This window comes from Malaclemys terrapin, chromosome 3, assembly GCF_027887155.1.
Source record: "Malaclemys terrapin pileata isolate rMalTer1 chromosome 3, rMalTer1.hap1, whole genome shotgun sequence".
Classification (NCBI taxonomy): Eukaryota; Metazoa; Chordata; order Testudines; family Emydidae; genus Malaclemys; species Malaclemys terrapin.
Window position 1 is genome coordinate 102,423,089 of NC_071507.1, and position 25,004 is coordinate 102,448,092.

General features: G+C 38.1%; 1 protein-coding gene across 8 annotated transcripts in view; it reads right to left on the reverse strand.

Moving 5' to 3' along the window:
• The window catches only part of ADGRG6 (adhesion G protein-coupled receptor G6), a 194,464-nt gene that overhangs the window by 25,223 nt on the left and 144,237 nt on the right, over nucleotides 1–25,004 (reverse strand). For all 8 annotated transcript variants that reach the window (XM_054022316.1, XM_054022315.1, XM_054022312.1 and 5 more), the window contains 9 exons: nucleotides 22,956–23,098; nucleotides 21,982–22,096; nucleotides 18,768–18,829; nucleotides 14,903–15,110; nucleotides 14,116–14,281; nucleotides 9,552–9,692; nucleotides 5,997–6,113; nucleotides 4,830–4,875; nucleotides 2,839–2,945 (listed from right to left, as the gene is read on the reverse strand). In XM_054022316.1, coding sequence (XP_053878291.1) covers nucleotides 2,839–2,945; nucleotides 4,830–4,875; nucleotides 5,997–6,113; nucleotides 9,552–9,692; nucleotides 14,116–14,281; nucleotides 14,903–15,110; nucleotides 18,768–18,829; nucleotides 21,982–22,096; nucleotides 22,956–23,098 — 1,105 coding nt within the window. The remainder of the gene's footprint in view (nucleotides 1–2,838; nucleotides 2,946–4,829; nucleotides 4,876–5,996; nucleotides 6,114–9,551; nucleotides 9,693–14,115; nucleotides 14,282–14,902; nucleotides 15,111–18,767; nucleotides 18,830–21,981; nucleotides 22,097–22,955; nucleotides 23,099–25,004) is intronic.

Genomic DNA, 25,004 nt, shown 5'->3' on the forward strand with positions numbered 1-25,004 from the left:
CAACACAAAAATTGAAAATTAAATGTCAACCCTTCTTTTCTGGGTTGACAGAAAAATTCCTCCATTGGCCTAGAGCTGTCTCCACAGGGGCTTAGGTTAGCATAACTGCATTGCTCAGGGGTCTGAATTTTTCAAACCGCTGACGGAAGTAGTTAAACTGACTTAATTTTCAAGTGTAGACCAGGCCTGAGTATAAGAAACACTACTGCATCTCTGTGATGCAACTGTTAGCAAATGCTCACATTTAATGGAGACTATTCTTTGATAGGCCCTTTACAAAAATAGCTAGCAAATGGGTTTTAAACTCTAAAAATACGCCATTCTTCACAAGGGAAATACAAGACTTGCATGCAGTTGTCAATTCCTGTGTGTCTGTGTCAGACACTTGTAAGACTGTTTATTTAAATTCAGAGGACATCCTGTGAAAGTAACTAAATATCTGTGTGGAAATTCAAGCAGGATTATTAAAACAGAAAAAGCATGTAAAAAGTATGTAAAAATCTTCCATTGGAACACAGCCAAAATTCAGAAGACTTCCTTCTCACTTCTTAATGCAACAAAAACATTCAGACTAGGAGAAGGGACTCATTGAACATATCCAAAATAATGCTCATTTTTCCCTATAAGCATGAGAAGCTAGAATATAATTAGTCTGCAAAAGGACAAAAAGCCTTATGACATTTTTCCTATTTAAATTCAAGCAAGATGTGAACAAAGCAACTATATTATGAGGCTAAGCGAAGCCAAATTTTAAAATATATGGCTCCCTGGTGCTTTAAATCATCTGCAAGGAAAAGATTTTCCTGTTTCCCCTCATTTTATCTCTTGGTATTTCAAATATTTATAATTTTTCTTTTTAAAATATCCTAGTTAAACTGGTTAAATCAAAACACATGTACCTGCACGAGTAGCAAACATCGTCCCTGGAAGAATATTTCTGGAGCCAAGGAATGTTAATGTTAGAGAGAAAGCCGCAGTACAGTGCAATATTGAGTAAGGTTGCTAAGGATGTGGGAACCCAGAGAAGATGGGGGATTTTGAAAAACCATCAGACTTTCCGAAAAGACTGCATACATTTCATAGCTTCCCCCCTTTTTGTATTTTTTCTTTTAGAAACATTTAGATTCACCCCACTGGTGCAAGGCTATATACAGTTCTGGGGGCAACACCACTCTCACAGGAAGGTAAACCGTGTTTGCTATGAAGCCCTTCCTTGAGGATTCTGCAAAAGAGACTGTAATGGAGGGTATTGTTCAAGGTGCCAGGGAGAAATGAGTGCTGAAACAGTGCATCCTCCAGTTATCCTGGCTATATCTTCTTCTCACCAGTGCCATCCAATTGGGAGGCTGTGCTGCAGGCCCCTGGAAGAGCAGAATTGGCAATTGCTTTGCATCACCACAAGTTCCCTAAGAATGGATTTTTTTCCAGTAGAGGCGTTGCATCCTGGAATATACCGATTTGAGATTAGTACAGCACAAGGCTGAATCAAGCCCATTTACCGAACACAGCAAGTAAAGATTTTTTTCCTAACTACATCGATTAATTTATATCTTTTGACATTAAAAATATAAATATAAATCTCTTCAAATCTGCAACCTGTTGAGTTGCAGGATGGGATTTTGTTGTTGTGCTCTTTGGCCTTGACTTTTCCTCTTCAGTGGCATTTCTACCTGAATGCAGGACATATATTTTCCCCTTTCTTTCTCTCTTCCTAATACTAGGATCCGCTCTCTTTTCTCTCTCTTTGTATCTATTGTTCTACATCAGAGTTTTATTTCTCTCTCTCACCCTCTCTCTAATCCTAGAGTATTTTCTCTTACTTTATCTGCCCTCACAACCCTACATCTTTCTCTTTTTCAGTTTCCAGCTCTCCACCCTAACCCTCTCTGTCTCTATATAACACTGGCTTCCATCACAGTCTGTAAATTCCCCTCTCTTCTGCAATCTTCTCAGCCTCTCTGCAGACAGAGCCATTAATTCTCAGCGTCAGGTTCTCCTTCCCTTGAGCCATCCCGGAAACCCCCTGCCAAGGAGGTAGGGACTATTTTCTGGCTGGGTGTTGCACATTGCTTTTCTCCCCCACCCAATTTCCTTTGTATAAATCTGTCTTCTGGAGTCTCATCAAAGGCATTCTGGTCTCGCATGACCCTAAACACCACAAATAATTTTTGTTGGCTTGAGCCCTTAAGAAGAATTACAGCAGTGACGGTTACGTAGGACGTCAGCTGACTAACTCGACCCTCAGATCACCTTTTACTGGAGATGAATAAATTTATACATAAAGTCAAATGATGGTTGTCATTTTAAGTATTTCTTGGAGTGCCTCTCTGCTGATGTCAGAGGTTCAGCAGCAATGAGATGGCAGTTGGGTGGCAATGACCACAAGGCTTCCCTTTGCCTAGTGTTTAATGCATTATGGCTCTGGGGACTCTAGTGTCTTCAGGATCTTATCAATAACATATTTGCTTCAAATATCATTTTTTTCCTGCTTCAGCATTGGCAGGGTCTCTGTTTGGAATCTGGTTTACTTCCACTGGATAATGGCCTTCTTTTGGACCCACGTCTGACCACTACCACTCTAGCTCAGAGTTATATTGCAGCCCACAGTATATTATTACCCATTATTTGTGTTGTGATAGCACCCCTGGGACTCAGCCAGGAACAAGACTCCTTGTGCTACGTTCTTTTCAGGATTAGCTGTGGGGGAATTTTTATTTTAGGGAAGGTTCCTGTGTAACACTGCAGCTCTGCATCCATGCCTCTGCAGCTCTCCTGCCCCCCAACAAAATCATTACATTGTAGTTTCACATAATCAGCAAACAATGAAGGTTCACTTACCATGAGCACCCCAAAGTGTGTGAGGTGATTGCATAAGCAAACTGTCTCATTCTCGTTTGATTCTGCTTGTGCAATGCAGCCTGTGGTGTTCCAGCCACCATTACCATCTACAGAAATCAAGAAATACAGACACTTACAACTGCAAACGAAACCTCTGCACAATTTCTTTGGCAGCCTTCTAGAATCCCTACATGAAATCCAGTATACTGTCAAGTAGAAAAACTCCACTGAATACATCAAATCCAGTAATATGATATTTATCAATGCAGAATGAAGTATCTGATTTCCTAGAGTTTTTGCCAATGAAATACTTTTACACAGGGGTAGATTAAGCAGATAGTTTGCAGTGGATAGAAGAGAATCTAAGCAATCACCTGGCATAGACTCCTCCTTCTCCCCCCCCCCCCCCCCCCTCTGGTTCCTTCATATTCCATATCCAGCTTAGGTCCTTGTCCAGTTTCTCTCGCCTCTATTTGTAACTTTCTCCATTCTCCTGAGCTCTTCTGTCTGCATCTCACTCTTCATCCCCCAACCCCCATGTCAAACAGGAAACCTTCCCCTTGTAAGACCTTTCTCAAACACACCTTTTTACCTGTTTCCCACTCCTGGTTTCCTATCATTCTATTTCTGTCTCAAGGTAGGGAGAGCTGTGCTCAGTAGTGGAGAGGTGAAAACAGATATAAGAAGCTGGCTGCAGCAGGAGGACCTTCCAGGTAAAGGGCTTATCTTTTACAAGGGATAACAAGCCAGAGGATGGGACATGAAAGCATTAAATACCACATTTTAATTGGCCAGCAGCAATCAGCTGAGCTTCCAGCAGTCAGAGTAAAAGCATAGTAAAGGCAAAGCAGGTTTCCTGTAGTGGTGAAGCTACCCGTTCACAGGATCTGGTCTCAGTCCTCCACATATTTTCCCTGGAGATGGTTCTAGCACCATTTTACTTACTGTACATTTCCAAATATCAAAAGCCTGAGCAGATCCTATAAGGTAGGTCAATTTTGTAATATAATGACCCATATTCTATTTCTGAAGCTGGTCTATGGAATACTTAGTTAATGATATCCAGGCTCAAGCCGTTTTGGAGCACTCTAAAACTTGTATTCTTACAGACTCCTGTTCCATGAACCTATCCAAGCTGGCTCTTTAGAGGAGGAGGAGCTGGAGGAAGAGGCAGCAGCAGGATACAAAAGTTACTAAAGTGTCCCAACAGTCAAAGGAAGCATTATTTTTTGTCATTGCATTAGCAGATTTTTTTCACTCTTCAGTAAGGTAGTATGTCTTCTAAGGGCCTCTGTGCTCAACTCTGAACACACTCCAGTTTTGTGGAGGCCCTGAGCTGCTGACATACAGGCCATTGTCACTGGGGAAGTGGATGTTCAGCCTCTTTTCATATTGTTATTGTAATTTGCTCCCTTTCATGCCTTGTAACCAAGAGGAGCTTGTGGCTCATGATTAGTGATACGAGCTCACAGCTAGCTAGCTCCCATAGTTTTAAAATGAAGATATACCCCATCTTTTCCGGATCAGTCTTGAGAAAGGATCATTAAAAGGCTGCCCATGCTCCTGACTAGTTACTATTTGATTTGTACAAGTGGGAAAAAAAAGTCAAAAACTGATTGTTTTGAGATACAGACACTTTTGGAAGCTTTGGTATCCAATGTTGAAGCCCGTGGATATACAGTCCAGGCACAAAGCTTATTCGAATTGGGTGCAAAATTCTATTTGTGGATTTCCATTACTGGCTGTCACAAGCAAAAAGTGTTAGCCAGCAAAGCAATAGCATCCCATAGCTTCACCAGTTTCTATTTACTATTTTGTACTGATAAAGAAGAAAGGGGAAAAAACCTACATAACTGCATCTTTGTATTCAACTAAAATGGATTCTGTGTGCCGTAAACACTGTCTACCCCGGTGTCAAGTGTGTGATTGATTTAAAAACCAAGACATCTTTATTCCTCACATAAAATAATTGGCAATATTTTTAAACTTACTGTTTTTGTTCATATCCCAGAAGACGCAGGTAGGATTAAGATCCTCCTAAACACATATATACAAATGAACATTTTTATCTATTAAAATATAAATTTGATTAAAATGTACAAACATATCAGGAGTTCCATTACTTAGGTTTTCACACAAAAACTGAAAAGAAATATTATTGTTATTTGGACTGTGGTAGTGTCTACAAATCAGGGCCCCACTATATTAAAAAGACAGTCCTGCCCTAAATCCGGCCCTGATCCTATAAAGATTTATACACATGCTTAACTTTACACATTGTAAGTAATCTCATTGAAGTCAAGCATATGTATGAAGTCTCTGCAAGGTCAGGGCCTAAGTAGAAGTTCTTCTGCTTGTTTGCTTCCTTTGGGGTCTCCCAAGGGACTCTCCATATAATTGACATCCAATGATGGGTAAAAATCGAAGGAAATAATTTACCGAATCCACTTAGAGGCCATCTAGTCTGACCTGGAGTGGATTTCATAACAAGCAGCTAGTCTAAGCTGAAATATGAAATATTATTTCCTCTTTCCCTTCCCCGAGGTCAATGGTCCCAATTCTCCTCACCTAAAGAGTATGACACTAGTGTGGTCATTATATTACAACTCCATCGCCTCCAGTGGAGTTTCTCTTGGTTTACAGCAGCATAACTGAGAGCCGAATGAGACCCATATGGGGATTTTTTTAAAAAACTGATCAATAAAACATGACAAAAGTCTGATTTTTCTGGGCTCTCCTTTCCCTTCATGTATATTGGTCACTTTGTAATGGTTCTTTGTTTCTTTGCACAAAACGAAGAAATAACAAAATTCCTTGAGGTACAATTAATAAAATGCTCCATGTTTGGTCAAAGAATCCACATCAACCTGAAGTTCCCTTGAACAATAAATATTGACACAAATTATCAGTCCATCTGATTAAGTATTAAGTCTTATCAGCATGGAAACTGCAGCAGGACAGGTTGAATTACCTACATTTTAGATCATTATTAAACACTGGATTGTTTGTGTGTTTGTTAACAACTGTGATTTTTTCCTCTCTACTGGAATCTTTCCCCAAACCCAACAAAACCAATGATAATCTTTCTACCACTCATTCTACCACTGCCAGACACAATTTGAAATGTTTTACCTCTGGTTACACCAGTTTTTTCTTACCTGGAATAGGGTATGTTTAATTGTAATTTTGACAGCATCTTGAAGGTCCCGGATGGTCACATTTCCAATACTGCATGCCACTACAAAACTGGTTAAATTGGCATTCATTTCTGCATCCTTTGAAGGATTAAAAAATGCAATAAATATTATCAGAGCACTAAATACACTAGCCAGAGAAGATGATTTTATTTTTGCAGTGTGCCAGAATAAACAAACTGTCAGCACTTTTATACTTAAGACCACCCATTATAAGAACATCCTGTTTATAAGATCAAATTACAGCTTTTCCTTTGCTATTTCCGTTATTATCATAAACATACACAAGCACATAATTAAGGGCATATTGTAAGGCAATTTCCATAAAAATTTCTCTCTTAAATCACTTTGTTTGATGCCAACCACCGTTCTAGCTCAAACAATGCTTACCGATAACAAGTTGTGATATAATTAGATCATTTCCCTAATCAAGAATGAACTGGAGCTTTTTTATTATATTGACAAAACAGCCTCTGGGAGAGTGAGGTGGATCCTTTTTTTGGCATTACATATAATATTAACATGATCTATTCACTCCCTGCAGAATTATACACTACCTGACAGCAAGTGGCCACGAAGCGACATAAGATGTGAAAAAAAAGTTCTAAGTGACACAATATAGTAAGAGACAATATTTCCAACACAATCCTATTTGGTGGTAATTTCAATAGGAGATGGACTTTATTACTGACATAGTGCTGTTCCTAACCTGCTCTGAAAAGGCATAGAGAGATGAGCCACATTTTTACAAATCTATTTACGTTCACACAACAAAAGGTGACAAGTCTGCCTCTTAGCTTTTAGTACCTGAGCCGAAGCTTGTGGAATGACTCCCACTGATTTCAGTGGGCTTTGGATCAGCCACTTAGTAAAAAAATTGGAGGCTAGACTTCAAAAGGCCATTTGATGTCTTGTATCCACACTTCGTTAAGCAGGGATAAGAGACATTTGTAAATTAAAATAAAATACAATGTGGAGTATTTATATAGATATTCAATGCAATTCATATAGACTGTACCATTTTAAAATACTATCTTCATAGGCTCAAAATAGAGTCTTTTAAAATCAAGTTTTCATATAAACCTTAACAAGCACGATAATTATAGTGGACTGTAATGTAATAGCAACAAATACATATTAACATTCTCTCAAATAGAGAAATGGCATAGCCGACACCAGTGGAGATTTTTTTTTAATTTTGAACTGTGCATTTATTACATATTTTTTATGTAACTAACAGAAGAAACAGCTCCATGCACCAAACAATACATTTTTGTTGATTGAGATGTTCTGCAGATTGTTTTATATTGTAGTTTATTTGAATAGGAAGTGATCGTTATTTAATTGTCTTCATAATCAGAATCCAATATAAACTAGCTGAAATGATCAAGCAGCATTGAGTGCTCTTTGGAAGCCTCTTCATGAAAAGGCATTTGACTATCTTTTGATAGCACAAGGACTGATGTTTGTTTAAAAGTGCTTTGAGATCTAGAGATGAAAAGCACTATACAAGAACGAGGTGGTCTTATTATTAATATACTATCAGTATAATATTAGTACTCCAAGGAAAGATGGGAATGTTAGTCTGGATTAGGATGACATTTTGAAATGAGAATTTTCCCTTCTTTGTGCATCCATCTAGCCACCTACAGAAAGAGACCTTCCTCTTCCTCTTCTAGTACTCCTCCTTACAGAATGGCAAATAACTCTCCACACATGATTTATCTAGGGACTTTAGTCTCTTGTGTTTAGGACATGTGTGAGCACATCGTGATTTCCTCAAACATTTTTATGGCTCAAAAATATTTAACATAAGTTTTTGACTATTTACAAACAAATTCTGGATGGCTCGTCAAGAGTTCTCAGTGAGTATTCACTATTCACTGTTTGTGCTGCAAAGACTCCCACATCGGTGAAGAGGTCAGAGCTCCTTACAGGATTGAAACCTTGGCTACTTGTGATTGGTCACCAGTTACTGTTTCTGTTTCATGGTCTGATGAATGCATAAATGCTCACATGTGCAAATGGAAAATATGTTTTTTTGCACATGCTTACTTTCTCAAACGTCTGACCCAGCACACCTAGGCTGCCTAAATGAATTGTTTAAAAAAGTAAACTATTCCTGAAAAAATTGCTTGCAGTATTCATGCAGCTCTAAGTTTTTATTGTCTTCCTATCAAATATATCTTTCTTACTGCCAAACGCATTCTAGTACCACTCAGGAACACACGCGAGGAAGTCAGACAGATCAATTATATGCTAATCTGGCGTCAGGAGTGTCATTTGTCTTCTGAGAGCGTATCATTAATTGTAAGTCACAATCATTATGGTTGAACTTTGCCCCTTAATATAAAATATGAAGAAACCATGATTAGTCATGACTAATCATGATGGAGCTTCTGAAGACCAAGCTTTAGTGCTATTTATTAAGATAGAATATTTGATCATTATGTGGATTTTGTGTCATTATGACAAAACCTACTGTTGTGTGCTTCTGTTTTCTTGACTCACAGGGTGTATTTCAGAAGGCAACTCTGGGTCACTATGGGTATTTTGCTAGCCTAGATTATCTCTAGTGTCTCAGTACAGTGCCAATAAAAATGATAATATACACACAAGACCAGAGTCCTGTGGATGCACAAGAGCCAAAGGTCATTTGAAATACTAATGGGAAAATGAACTCAAGCCAAAAACACTGTTCATTAGGAGAACTGTGTTTTCTTCTGAATGAATACAATATCTTTTGAATGTAGAGTGATTTTTTCACTTGTGAAGATCTTCCTAACTCGTTGGTGCATGAAGACGGGGAAAGTGATTATCACATGATCAGACTTAATGAAGAAAAAAATACTTAGATCCCCTCAGTTCTGCTATCTCAATATCACTAATCTTATTGAGTAACCATTTCCTCTCAGAAAACCTGTATATAAAGTGTAAACACACTGTATGTGGATTGAGAAGGCGTATCTGTGATGGTCAACAGAAAATTAAAATGCTCTCGTATCGGTGGAATTAACCCTTGTGCAAAGTACCAGCACAAAAGTATCATTGGGATTTAACTGGTACATTGGCCTTGTGCTGATCTTCTGCACAGGGGTAAATTTCACCCTGGGTGATCACTTAAAAAAAAAAGGAAGAGAAATAATTTTAGCAGAAATAATTTTAGGCTCGATTCCAAGCTGGTGTAAAACAGCGTGCCTCAACTGAACACAGTGGAGCTATGCCAATCCATCCAAGTGGTCACTTGGATATCAATTCCTTCTAGACTATTATGAGCAGAAGCTTGTGTGATACAGAAGGAAACTTTCCTTAGAATTGTAGTAAGATCTCTGACATAATGTATAACCTAAATACTGTGGTAATCTAGTCACTATTAATATGCAATACTTATTCCCAATGCCTACCTCTACTACTACCATATCATTTCTATAACTCATGAGATATTGCAAAGTGATTATACTTTGGCAGGCTCACTTGCTTCAGTCCAGATGAAATTGGTTCAAGCATATTTGTACTTGCCTGGAAAAGTCCATTTTTGTTGAAGAATGTAAACTGAGCCCTAGATACAGCTTCAAACTCATCTTGACTTAAATTCTTCAGTAAACTTGAAGGCAGAACAACAGAAGCCAGGGCATTTCCCTGATTCTTGTCAAAATCTAACTGTTTTATAAAAAGAGGAAAGAGCAGGTCAGACCAAAAATGAAATCAACCAAGGTCCACTGAATCTGCGCACACTCCCCGCAATATTGTCAAATCTGATTTGAACATAAGACTACAATAACCATTAGCATAAATATGGCATGGAGATAGATGAGGATTGATACAGTCCAACATAATGTTCCGGTATGTTTTTACATCTTCCTTGTGGGAGTCCAGGCTTGAGACATATTATTATTTGTATTACTGTAGCACCTAGGAGCCCAATCATGGACCAGGGCTCAGATGTGTGAGGTGCTGTACAAACAAGAGAACAAAAAGACAGTTTCTGTGCCCAAATAGCTTCAAGAAGTAGACAAAGCTAATCTCCAGATGCTGTATTGATCCCTTGGGGCCCAGAGCAGTGAGGGTAATCTACAGCACCCTTCATGCTGCTCTCACTTATACCCTGGAGAACAACCAAGCAGTAAGGGAGCACACTGACCAACTCTGCCTTCGCCTTTATGAGGAATGTTTTGTACTCCTTGGCTGTTGTTGCAGAGCTGGGCCATTGTTTCAGGGACACAACACTGCTTCAGTTTACACTTAATTCATGTTTTGAGTGTGTCTTCACTAGAAAATGTCCCACTTTCTAGCAGCAGTGTGGCTGCGCTGGTGCTAGAGGCAATGTGAGCACATCGGGCCAGGCTCAGGCATTTTTACTATTGAATCATGAAAATTAATGCTGGCTGCTATCCATATTAGCACTTACAGTGCTACAAGCACCAGTGCACCTACCCCTTTGCTGGGAAAAAGGGCACAGGATTTCCAGTGTAAACAAAGCCTTAGAATATTTTCTTCACAACCATAAGGGCTAGAAATATTTTTCTTTATAAAAAGAAAGCTTTGACCTGGAGCACAATTCTGTATTAAGGGGTTGATTCTGTGGCAAACTCTACTGAAACACAGAATAGATGGGCCCTGGCTATATTTAACTTGTCTTAAGAGAAATTTTTAGCCAATTTATGTTAATAAACAACATTGAAATAAAACAGTGTTAATGGACTTTTCCCCCCAGTTTTTTTGTTAAGATTGTCTCGTGGTGACTTTTTGATATACATGTAAATTGCTGGAAGGTGGATTTTTAGTTGACCATATTTAAATGTGTCATTTCCCCATGAGACCAACAAATGTTTCCACTTAGCAGCTTCTACATAACTCATATTCAAAATTGGTGAGTTAACAACATGTTTCCTTCCGGAATTCTGTTTAAACTGACTAATGCATAGTAACAATAGTGCTAGATTAATGTCGTTGTTTGTCATTTAGAAAAGATTTAATTCTCCCCCTTTTGAATTCTATAATATCTTATCAGCATGTCCAGTTTCCGTGTGAAACAATCTGGGGAAGAAAAAAACAAAGATTTTTTTTTTATTACATTTAGGGTCACCAACTAAATATGGCAAAAATGAGAAACTCCCTGGAGTCAGAATAAGGACAGACTACACAGGAATGTGTCAAACAGCTAGAAGCCCACTTTTTCAATCAATCCATCAGTCCATGCAATCAGGTCCTTATTTTGACAGTCATCACTTTCATATTTCTGAGAGCCTCCTCTTTTCCTGTAACTACAGTGGAAGAGGCAAGAGACTTACAACTTTCTGAACAAGACACCGAAATTAACAGACGAGTAGACATGAGAACATCAGTGTTGAAATATTGTAGGAGTGCCTATGAATATAAACACATTACACTAGTTTACAAATTCATGTTAGTGGGCAACAGAGCCATTAGCAGGGACTGAAAAGGTCAAAAGCACTGTGATTGGTATTTAAGGCCCAACGGCTATAAGACTTGACCTTGGTGAAAGAACTTTTGTAAACAAAAGAAATTATACTGTCATTGGTTATTTCCTCAGGAACGTTCTTTCAAGAGTTGTCTTGGCACAGAGGATTTTGGAACCCACAGTACTTCATTGTGTCTGGTAACATTATCTATAGAAGCCCATCTCTAAACAGGATAATAGAACTGGCCAACAGAAAAAGATGTAATGTAATCATAAATACTCTTGTGAATGACACGCTGATATTTGCAACCCTTATTATATGCTTACTGTAAACCAGTGTTTCCCACACTGTGTTTCGCAGAACACTGGTGTTCCGCATGATTGAATAGGTGTTCCGTGAAAGACTCTTGCACTTGATTTTTGTACTACTTTATACACGCTTTCCAGTTAGAAATTGTTAGTTCAAGTTATTTTAAATTTGTATTTTTGCTTTGTTTTATAAAATAAAATATATTTGAGCATAAATAACGCAATTTTTTTACTTGAAAACCAAACGACTACAAAATAATATTATAAGTGTTCTGTAATAGGCTAAAAAGTATTCCGTGGCCAAAAAAGCTTGGGAAACGCTGCTGTAAACATTTGAAAGAGTGAATATTTATTGACAAGAATGCTCATGGCCATTAAAAACACCAGAGCAAAGAAATGTGTGAATTTATTACAGCTTCTGCAGCCATTTTGGAAAGCACTTATTATTCCCACAACTGATTTGAATAATTATCAGTAGTTCATGGATAATATAGGATCATTAAAGGGGACTCCCATTGTTTATAAGCTTACGTCAACCAGTCACATGACACGTGATAACTCAGAGGGTGCAAATAGCAATAGCAACCAAACATAGGCTACAGAACTACAAGACATACAGGCCCTGTTCACAAACTGTTTATCAAGCATTTGTGAAAAACACATGCATTTGTAAAAATCACAAAGCTGTTTAGGGATAATACCTGACAGACAGACAGAACACAGGGATAAATTCATCTGGTAAGTTGTCCTCAAAGAATAATTTGGCTAAGGCTAGTAGAAACTCTGCATCTACTAGAGATGTCTTATTAGGTTCAATGAAGAGAACGGAAGAGGTTTCTCTAAAAATAAGGATTATATTACAGGAACAATTTAACAAAATGAATTCCCAAATGCTAACAGACAAAGATTTGGCAAGAACTGTAAAGATACTTGACTAAAGTACAATTTCTTCAAGCTGCTGTGGATAGATTTGCTTGATATCCATCTTAAATAAAACAACATGTAGCTTGAGGTTTTTAAGATTCCCTAAAGATCATCACAATATTTGGTAGAAGTTCTTGACCTTGTGAAAGGGAAGCTCCATCCAGAGAGGAGAGAAAAATTCTTGCCTAATAAGCATGAAAATATAAACTTTGACCACAGATGTTGAGGAAAATTTTGATGTGGAAGGGGCTAAGAATTCGCAATAAGCTGTTGGAAGTGTAAAAGCCTGAAAACCAACTCAGTGTTCCAATAGGAACATTATTAATGAACTTGTCTTTTCTTATGGCACAATCTGGTTTTCATCATTATTTAAACAGTCCTGTAATAAATTATTCCAGGGCAAGAAAATTCTAATATTCCTGGATGTCCTCATGCCACAGATGGTATTTGTTATTATACGTGCAGGACATCCCAGATCTAAATGTAGAATTTTTCCTTTCATCTCCATAAATGCAAGGTGAAAACTGAATGATAACTGTTCCTTTTCTTTTATAACACTCAGCAATCAAGCTTTATTAATAACAGAACTTCCTCATCCATTTCCACTAAATTTGATCTGTAGAAAAATGGGCAAAATTCTGAGAGTGAAAATGAGTGAAACTCCATTAAAATAAATGTCACGGGGCCTACTTATACCTGCAGAGAATTTGATCCTTTGAATTTTAGGTCCAGAAGATAATATGAACAATATTTAAAAAGACTATAATATTTTATGATACTGTTATTCATGTATATTGTGCCATAAATTTGCATGGTACTTACAGAAATGACAAGTTTTTTATTAGGAATAGCAAGTTTACACCAACAGAGAATTTAGTTTCTCGTGTATAGTACAGCAATATTATTCTGTTACACTATACTGTAATGATTTGCATTTAACTGTTAGCACAACTTCATGTTTAAATTATGAAATTAGCTCCTTGGGTCTGATTATTTGTTTATAATAGAAATATTTTATTGTGTTTTTTTTGACTAAAGAAACATCATCAGTTATTTGTAAAAGGTAGTTATAGGTGACAATCATATGGGGCTGTTAAATAATGTGTGCTGGCTAACAGATTGCCAAAGTCTAATTCAGGAGACAGGTTGTACAGAAGATTAATAGAGGATATTTTCCCTCCGCGTTTTTCCAAGTAGATGAAAAAAGGGAGCTAGTTTGGAATATGTCAGCAAAACATTTAAATTTGTAACAGTCAGAATTTGGTCTGGATTTCCTATAACCCATGGAAGTACTAAATTAAGCTATTTGAAAGGTAATCAATACTCCCAACTGGGTTCAGTGCTCCTGTATCATACCTAATAAATAATAAGCAATAATTCTTAACATCAGACACATTTTGAGTTCCAGTATAAATGTCTGTTCTGTACCTGAAAATCTGAAGCATTGTTCTGGGGACCAACACTGAAGGAGGATCCACTAAATGAAGTTGAATTAATAGAAGAAACTCCAAGTGCCAGGTTCCGAGTTGAGATGCTCATGGAAGGTCCAGTGAACTGAATCTTTAAGGCTAAGGTATCAATAGTTTTTAAAGCTCTAAAAACAAAGAAAATTATAAACAAATATGTTGTTTTTATATATCTATATCTATATCTATCTACATACATATAAACAAAACAGAAGAGATGAGAAGAAAGAAAAATTATGATGAAATCAGTAATACAGCATCAGGAAAGAAAATTACTCTTGTGAGCTTTGAGTCCATTTCCTGACACTAATTTTTGTAAACCCAACAGGAGATTTGATAGATAGATCTCTCTGGGCCAGAGCCTCAAATGATGTAAATCAATATAGGTATTAAAACCAGTGTATTTATGCTGATTTGCACTAAGGAAGGATCTGTCTGTCTGACTTTCTGGCTACAGAACAATGTTCCAATAATATTTACATTCATATTACAGTTTCACTTATATCAAAGGACTTAACTTTTTGTCAAGCTCCTTAATTCCGAGACTCGATATACGTCACTTGGAAAAATATCTCATAAGTCATCTCATTTGGCAAAATGTGTTTCAAGGGACTTAATCAAAAGTCTAAGGTAGGTTGGCTGTAGCTTGTGTATCTCTATTTAGGAAGCTTGAAGTTTTTATGATCCCATACCCCAACAGGTAGTAAAACACTTTCTCAACCTCCTCCCTCAAATTCAGAAACACTTACTCAGAAGATGATGCTGCCAATACACTGTCTGAACTCGTTAAAATATTGGAAAAAATTGTCACCACAGTAGAACCCAAAGACTCATCAATTTCTTCATCGTTCACAATTTTTTTAAGTTTCTGGACAACATCATTGACTTTGTCTGAGGTCAGCTGCTGCCCTTCACCAGTGAGATTCAGAAGTTGATTGGCTATATCAGCTGCATTTTCTGTGAGAACATAGGTAAAAGGGAGCAAAAGGAGAAAGGGATACATGTGAAGAGCACTTCCTGCTTGTTGATTTACAAGGTATTCGGTGCTAATTGAACAAACATAATAACTAATCAACATAAAGTACATAGGACGAGCTGAGCTTATATAATGTACTTCTCTGTTTCCTCTTTCTTTTACTAATTTTATCTCGGTTTATCCTCATTTAAAGTAGGAAAAGATTAGAATGGATGAATGAAAGAAGAGAAAAGAGGGGAAAAAGAAAGAAGATAAGCATATTTCCTTCCCTTCTCTCCTTTCCTGTCCTTATCTTACACACTCTTTCTCTTTGGGAAAACCACATTGTCCTTCATCCCTGAGACCAAACTGTGGGTCTCCTGATGCCCCAGTTCCAGGAGAAATTTAACTCCTTTTTGGGTTCAGAAAGTAAAATCCTGACCCTATTGAAGTCAAATTGGAATTTTTCTATTGAGTTCATTTCACCCAGAGCCTATGCATGAATGGCATGACAAGTAAATCTCATACAAGGGCTTTTTCTGGTAAGACAAGATTGGGTGTTTAATATGGTGGCAATGTGGGCCACACACAAACAGTGGTATAAATTAGACTTTAGGCATCAGTTGGCCAGAAAAATAGTATAAAAGGTTAAGCCATGTAATCTGAAAAAAATTGGCATTCTGTAAGTGTGCTGAAAAAATTATTTGACAGGCTAAGGAGGTAGAGTGATGAATGTAGGAGAAAAAACTATAAACAAATCACTTTATCTACACTCACATATTTGTTATTTTTCCTGATATACAACCACTGTTGCCCTGTTGGCTAATAGTACATTCATTTTACGCCTGAGTGCCTGATTCTGCACTGCCTTATCCCTTGTATGGTCACTTATACCTGTGCAAAATAAGTTCAAACTAGGTTTAAAATGCTATCAAATAAGAATTCTGCACTATGTTCCAATGACTGTTCCCACTTTGCACTGGTGTACACAAAGAACATGAGTCCAATTTACACTAAGGCCCTTTACATTACTCTGGCAGTGGGTATAAATGTAATTTATTTCCACTTTACACCAGTGTGATATAAAGCTGTCTTTGTGTAAATGAGAATAAGGCTCCAGGAGTCCAATCCAAAGCCCACTGGAATCCTTTTCATTGACTTCAGTGGCTTTGAATCAGGCCACAGGTACAAAACATTGGAAAATCAGACTGGAACAGACTGTCAATTTGATGCAAATTAACACCTGCCCCCAGTCTTGGCATAAAAAAATTAACTCATGGCACTGAATTTGATCCAGAGACTGTCATGGATAGGCTGGATTCAATTTGTTGTTTTCTCATAGATTTTAAATATTTATTTTGATTTTTTTTTTAAATATTGAAACAACTTAGTATGAGTGAGGGAGACATGCTGGCATAGGGTAGGGAAACCAACCACCAAACACCACAAGAACGCTCCACGGTATTTTCCCCAGGCATTGAAATTAGAAGTGTGTGTTAGAATTTACAGGAGGGTGAGACCGTGAGGGCAAAGATGGGCTGTATGTCACCATAGTAAAAATTGAAAAATGTTTCACAACCCTTTTATTACTTTAACTCCTGTTTTAAAATCATCACACATTAAAGTTGGCTACTCAGGCCTTCTGTGAAGCACTATATCTACATTCTTTTTGGTTTCTTGTAATTTTGCACAACTCTGTTAATGAACTTCTTGAATGAAGTACACTCATCTTTCATGGCTTCTTGTGTGTATGGTACTTCCAGTCCTTCAGCTGATATGCTTATTAGTTCATTCACATGATGAGGCAGAAGGAGACTTCATTCAAAGCACAAAATTCTATTCATTGATGAAAAAGAATGCTCAACTGGAGCTGTTGTGACTAGGGATAGCAAGAGATTAATTCCTACTTCTTTCATCCCAGGAAACAAAGATCAGGTTAACCCACTAGTGATGATAAAAAGAAGTTGAAGCGAAATATTCTTTCATTCATCATATGACATTCCACTCTGTATGCAAATTCTCTATCACATCACAGCCTAATTGCTTATTGAATTTCATCCTATTTCCTTCAGACCATTTCTCCAGTTTGTCCAGATCATTTTGAATTTTAATCTTATCCTCCAAAGCACTTGCAACCCCTCCCAATTTGGAATAATTTACAAACTTTATAAGTGTACTCTTGATGTCATTATCTAAATCATTGGTGAAGATATTGAACAGAACCAGACCCAGAACCAATCCCTATGGGACCTAACTCGATATGCCCTTCCAGCTTGACAGGGAATCTCTGATAACTACTCTCAGGGACCATTTTCCAATCAGTTGTGCACTTACTTTATAGTAGCTCCAAGTTGTATTTCCCTAGTTGGTTTATGAGAAGGTTATTTGAGACGGTATCAAAAGCCTTACTAAAGGCAAGATATACCACATTTACCACTTCCCCCATCCACCAGGCTTGTTACCCTGTCAAAGAAAGCTATTAGATTGGTATGACATGCTGTTACTTATCACCTTATTATCTTTTAGGTGTTTGCAAATTGATTGCTTAATTATTTGTTCCATTATCTTTTTGGATACTAAAGTTAAGATGGCCTCTGCAGTGTGTATAGGAGAGATTATGGTTACACTTTTCTCTGAGAAAAGCTTGTACTCCACCATGTCTTCCAAAGAAGTTTGGAACTCCATCAAATGCACAAGCAGCCGTCCGCTTAGTGTTCAATTTACAAGCATTTAACTCTAAGATGTGGGTTGTACCCATGCAGCTGATGTATCTCCTATAACCTGAACATCTAGAAATGTATCTACGAGCCTACCACTGACATCAAGATAATGTATGCAATGACTTAAAAATGTTTGATGCCAATTTGCATTGGTGCATTCATCAGTCACGTATGCAAATTTTTTGAATGTGGTGAGACAGTTCTTCACTTTTTCAACTGCTGAGTCTTTCACTGTTGCATTGCATGCTTCTAATCAGTCAGTTGAGTTTCTTGCAGAAAGATAGTGAGCATTTGCCAATCTTGTTCAGAAACAGTGTCCAATTTCAGGGTTAACAAGTGACAATGCACTTAACATTGGCCTCCAGTTTGCAGTGTGTGTTATCTGTTGCTTAAATAGAAAATATGATGCCAACAGCTGTGTTTATTCACATAAACTGTGTTGTGTCTGCAGCATTCTTAACAGCTTCATTCAATACTTCTAAAACTGGCTTTTACAATGACTGGCTTATAAGGTTTTCTGCATGTCGATGCAGTCCAGAGGCTTGGTGTTTTGCAGCCTTTTCTTGTAGTTTGTCAGCATTTGCTTTGCTGATTGGTCTGGCAAACCAAGCTCCTCCAGTTTTATTAATTGTAGCAGTGGGAGGCTTTCCTTCTTTGTAATCTTTTTTTGCAAGTGGTGCACCAATAAATGGGAAAAGTTTGACTAAGAAATATTGGAAACTGCCTTTAGGTTGTGGAGACACTATTTTTTCAGTGTTTCGGACTGTTGTAGATACACCACTTGAACCTTCAGATGACATTTTTGTATATTCTTTAGTTCTTGGTATGTTCTTCATCTTGGTTGGGGGTGATGGGAGAGTTCGGGGGGAGGTGTACATTGTCTCTGGGGGGATGTAGGGAAATTGCTCCTGGATAAAGGATGAATATCAATACACTTACCTGTGCAATTTCTAAGATCAGGTTGGCCCCAGTAGGATGTATAGTTGTGCGGATTTAAAAAACTGGAGGAAAAAAATGACAGAATATGCATTTATGCAAAGCGTGTCATATTATTCAGAATAATGTAGCATAATAAAGCTGGATGTTTCAAAATTCATTTGTAAATTTCACAGCATCATGTTACATTAAAATTACAGTCCTGGCAGCAACAAAACTACAATGAAAATTAACAAGATATGACCGATATTGGGAATTTGTGGTTGATTGTTGTATAAAACCAGTGACATCAACTATGGTGCAAAAAAGGTATGCTCCATGGGCCAGATCCTCCATTGGTGTGAATTGCCATAGTTACATTGTCTCCAATGAAGCAGTGAGGATTTACACTAGTTGAGGATCTAGAGTTACATTTCAGGAGTGACCAAAGCAACTGTGTGGTCTATAGCATTCCTAATATGTCCTGACCAAATGTTTTGAAGAGTAGTTGAAATTTTCACATAAAGTGCCAAATCCTGCCATTATATTTTAACTTTAACTTAGTTAGGCTTTGAATCAGCCCTATGTGAAAAGAGCAGTGGCTGTAAGAAGAGTGTGAACAGTTGCAAGAAAGCTGGACACAAATATTCTGCCTTCCTTGATCCTGTGCAAGGATAGGCAGGCAGTTGTCTAAGATGTGATAAAGGGTATGTGACAAATCTGAGAAGTATCCTCACGTTAAAGTATCACTGATAAGTAATCATTTAAAAAATCTGTTATTAAAACCTCACAGCAATAGATTATTTCCATGGATTATATTTCCAAACTATGGAAAAAACACTCTATGGCCCTGTAATAAAAGAGGGTATCATAACACATACACACAAGTGGGACAAATTAAGGCAACCTTAATTCTGCATATCCAAACTATTGAGTGCTTGACAGAGCATATTTAATGCTCTTTTAATGTAGCTTTAGGAAATATAAATTGTAACCTGACATTTTTTCTGTGATTGAGTATGTGAGTTCCATACATCATCAAGAGCATGGCAGTAGGTTTCACTGATGTGCTAACAAGCACCTGGTTATCTAGCACTGCCAAATCTGTGATCCATACTGTACAATGTTTGCAGGCCACATCAGTCTTCTGTTGCTGTGGGGTTTGCTTAGGACCCAGTGTCACAGAGACATTACTATATTTAACATTTTCCTTCATGCCTGGGACAGGTTAAACTACACAGGCTGTCTATTTGAGCCTTTTTTGAGGGGTGGGATCAAAACATCACTGAATTTCTGCTCCACTGCCATTTTTCACTTAATCACGCCCACCATTTTCACACCAGATGGCAGAATGTTACACATTTCGGCTGTGCATTTCATCCTTTGTGAACCACACACACACAAATCTTTGGTATCTTTTTGTTTCTACAGTGTAGCAGCTGAGCATGTAGTTGCCTGCTTCTTTTTGTTCCCAATATTGGCAAGAGTTACTGGAGACTGCTAGGCAAGAAAAGCCTACTACAAAGCAGAATAAAAATTTTGGATTAGAAATATTTTATGCTGACAATCAAAGTTATTGTGTAGGCCCCAATGAATGTGCAATAGAGATAAGCAGTCCTGGGGCAGTAAAGGCCAGGAGCTTCAATGTGTAGTCACTCAGTGGCACACACATCAAAACAGTTTGACCCCTGCACTAGCTACTTTGTAACAAATGTTGTTCAATCAGAACCTAATGGTATTTGTACAAGATTAACAGGCTGAGGAAGTAAGTTAGTTAAACACAAACTCTGGTTGTTTTCCTGTCTGGCACAAAACCTTGAGGCTGATGTTCATGTTGCCATGTTTCCAGAAAGTAAAAGAGCTGGATCAGCCTTCTCAGACCGTGTCGCAGATACAATGTAGGCAAGTAAGTCTTTTTACAGCTTTAAAAGTATTCATCATTAGCCTGTATTATTGCTTATGGCTATCATATTAACTATAGTTATTATCATCATTGGTATCACCATCATGCCTAGATCAAAGCCTCATTGTGATAGGTACTGTACAAACACGCAGGAAAGGACAGTCTGTGCTCTGAAGAATTTATAGTCTGAATAGAGAAGACAGACCAATACGGGGAAGGAAAGGCAGGATTATTACCCCCATTTTACAGGTGGGGAATTGAGGCATGGAGAGATTAAGTGCCTTGATGAAGCTCACACAGCAAGTCTATGGCAGGGCCAAATACTGAACCTAAGTTTCCTGAGTCCCCAGTCTAAACCTTAAAACCTCCAGCCTAAAGCCTTAGCCACATCTTTACTCCCTGCTACTACTAACTACTGCCAAACTGCCCATTTCGGTGTTGCAGCTGTGTTGGTCCCAGGAAATGAGAAAGACAAGGTAGGTGAGGTAATATCTTTTATTGGACTAACTTCTGCTGGTGGAAGGGACTAGCTTTCGAGATTCACGGAGTTCTTCCTCAGGCCTGGGAAAGATAACCAGAATGTCCAAATTAAATACAAGGTGGAACAGATTGCTAAAGGGTTCACACACACTGTAGGAGTCCACTTAAAATGAAACAGGAAATTAATACCTATACTGTAGGACAATGGAGGGTTAGCAGGCAGTGGGGTGTGTTACGAATTGTTGTAACGAGCCATAAAACCAGTATCTCTGTTAAATCTATGGATTTTAGTGCATTTTTCAAAGTATTTAATGTGAGTCCGACTTTGCTTTAACTAGATGAGAGGTCTCAGAACCTACCAAATAAACCTCTTCAACCAGAATTCAGCTGAGAATACTGTTTGTGATGGACAAATCAGTTTAGAATCCAGTTTACTATTGGTTCTGAAGTACTAGCTGTAGTAAAACATTATTTTTGACAGTTAAATAAGAAGAATGATTTGAAGATAAACAGGGAGCAGATCTGTTAGGTAAGAAGATACAATTATAGTTATTTTATGACCAGATAGTATTTGCAGGTCTCATTACACCTTGAAGAAGTGATGCCTATTTGTATCTTTTCCTGGTCATTACTAATCAAGGACATATCTCTACTCCAACATCATGTGCCTCTCTGTGCTATTTGGGCCTGCATGTGCCACAATATGAAAGTAACCTCACTTTAAAATAACGCTGATCCATTCATGGGCTAAATCGGACACAATTTAAATGGCATACACACTAAAATGTGAATACTGAATATTGGTTTTGCCATTAGACAGCTCATGGCTTCTGACAGGTCTCCATGATTACTTACCATGTTCTTGATGCAATCTGGACTGAGCTCCCATGGCACAATGTAAAGTTGGTTACAGTGGGCCTGGTATCTGGCCAGAAATAGTTCAGAGGGTTTTCTTCAGCTGTACATTTTTCTATAAAACAACAAAAATGAGAACACATCTTAACTTTTATCAAGTAAATTATAGCTTCATTTATCAGCCTCTTTTGCATCACATTTTATTAATAATTCTGTGGTTTACATGCAATCATCTTTTCTCCAGTGGGTGCCTGCAACATGTTTGTAACAGCTGGGTGCTGTACATCGTACACCTTTCTCCCGGACCTACCAGGCCAGATCATCAGCTGCTGTAAATTGGCATAACTCCGCTGAAGCCTAAAGAACTATGCTGAGTTAGCAGTCGAGAACTTGGATATCAGAATGGCAATTTGAAGCCCACAGACCAGTTGCTGAGAGTCCACTGATGGCCCTATTTGTCTGGTCATAATTTTTATCAGAATTAGAATATACCAGATTTCAGTCTGCAGAAGAGAAGAATGAGGAGGGATTTGATAGCTGCTTTCAACCTCCTGAAAGGGGGTTCCAAAGAGATGGATGGATCTAGACTGTTCTCAGTGGTAGCAGATGACAGAACAAGGAGCAATGGTCTCAAGTTGCAGTGGGGGAGGTTTAGGTTGGATATTAGGAAAAACTTTTTCAGTAGGAGGGTGGTGAAGCACTGGAACGGGTTACCTAGGGAGGTGGTGGAATCTCCTTCCAAAGCCCTGGCTGGGACGATTTAGTTGGGGATTTGTCCTGCTTTGAGCAGGGGGTTGGACTAGATGACCTCCTGAGGTCCCTTCCAACCCTGATATTCTATGATTCAGTACAGTAGGGAAGTCCATTCTTAGAGCCTTTAGTGTTCACTAAATAGGGGAAGTGGGGGAAGGGACTTGTTTTGGGGCAAGCAAACAAAACCTGAAGAATGGCAAAGTTGAAACCTCTTTACCTACCTACTGGATCAACATCCACTGTATGGACCCTCAGTCCATCCCCTATGGTTTCATTATTGCTTATGAGTTTCTGCCGGATGGCTTGCTCTTCTAAACTGATGTTGTTGGTAGAGTTGTAAACCAGAAGAGCCCAAACCACAAATCTGCAAGGAAAATTATCCCAGTGTTTGAATCAGAATGAGATATAACAAAGGAATCAGGGTTTTGAAATTAAAATATCCAACCAGCTTAAATAAGGTTTATGATGAAGGTACCTGGCATATTTTAATCTCTATATGTCATGAGAGAGACCGAGCAAACCATGTCTATCCCAATATGGAGAGAATAACTCAGAAAATATTGTTCCTTACCTGTAAATTAGCCTTCTCTTACACACATAGCCCTCCAAACCTGGCACTGTTGGGAAATCCCACCAGCAGCTACTATTATTGAGGCAATTCTCTAAAAGATCGAAGGTAAAAATATTAAAAGCGCCTAAGGGTCAGATTTTGAAAGGTATTTAGGTAGCTAAAGATGCAGATAGGTGCCTAGATGGATTTTCTAAAGCATCTAGATACTTCTGAAAACTCCACTTGGGAACTATCTGTATCTTTAAGTGCCTAAATACTTTTAAAAATCTGGCCCTTAGTGACTTAGGAACCAAAGTCCCATTGAAATATTTAATAAATATATATTCTCTGCTCTTGCACTAGTAAATATACAGTTTTTCTTTTATATTGCTGAGCAAATGTTTAAACCTGGCAACTAGTCACCCATTTGCCTTGGATGTGGGTGGCCTCAGTAGAGTTACTGCTGCAGAAGAATTACAGGTACCTCTAGACAGATCATCCCTGCTATGCTATCACACTTACCAAGTTCATCCTAACATTCCATTGGCTTCAATAGAATATTAATTCACAGCTATAACCCCAATAGGCTGTGCATTAGCAGGCTATTGATACATGCTTAGGGTGCATTGTGAGGCACAAGGCTGACAGTGGTAAAGGGGTTATTATGGCATTTATTTCAGAGGAAGAGTGAGAACTGCCTAGGAGCATGTCAGTTTCAGCCCCCCTTCCCCCTACCAGCTAATCAGAATGTGACTTTGGACATTCAGCAACCAAAGCCATGCTCTAATGGCAACAAACAGCAGGAGTAATAATAAATCAGGTATAAATGGGTTAGTTATCCTGACTTTTTACAAGGAGGAAAAATTGATTATGCAGCACTAATAAAGAACATCTGCTTAAACTATTCTGTTTATCTGGCTTTTGATAACTCTTACAGCATATGCTGTACATATTGTGTAACATGGAACTCCTTTATATTTTGACATACATTACAAATATTATTAAGCTGTACAAAATGACATGTTAACAACCTGTAATAGATAATAATCACTTTAACTTGATAATTAACACAGTTCTGAGCTGATCATTTCCCTCCATTTTTGTAGCAGTCAGATCCCAGACAAAGAACATTTTGCTGTTGAAATACAAAATTTAGTTTGAATTTGTGAAATAGTAGGCCAATACTCATGTAAATGTCAATGATGAAACACCACTTCAGTGATGTAATGATGGGTGATCCCAACCTTAAAACACACATTCATCCTTCCCAATGTATCTTGAAGGTAGTAATACTATAGCAAATGGATGTTTATATGAAACTCCATTCAAAAATCATAATGACAAATTCTTTCACACTGAAATCACTGTGTACCGAAGAATAGATTGTGGTTATCTGGCATAAGTGTGCAAGATGGGGGAAAGGTGAAGCTAGCACTAGCTGTGAGAAGCCCATGGAAGACCTGCTGCCATCTTCACAAGTCAGCTGAGCAGAGCTGACACAGAAGGAGGAGGACAGCACATGTTGCACCCTGATCCAGGGTATAACAGAGGTGCAAGTGTGCTTCCATCACTGCTACCAGAGTGATGAGCTTCCCTCAGGCACAATGACTCTTGGAGAAGCCACCAAGTAGGCCATGTCCTAAAAGCCACAATCTAGCCCCAAAGGAATGCACTACATACGGTAAAGTAGATCACACTGAAATATAAATAATCAATTATT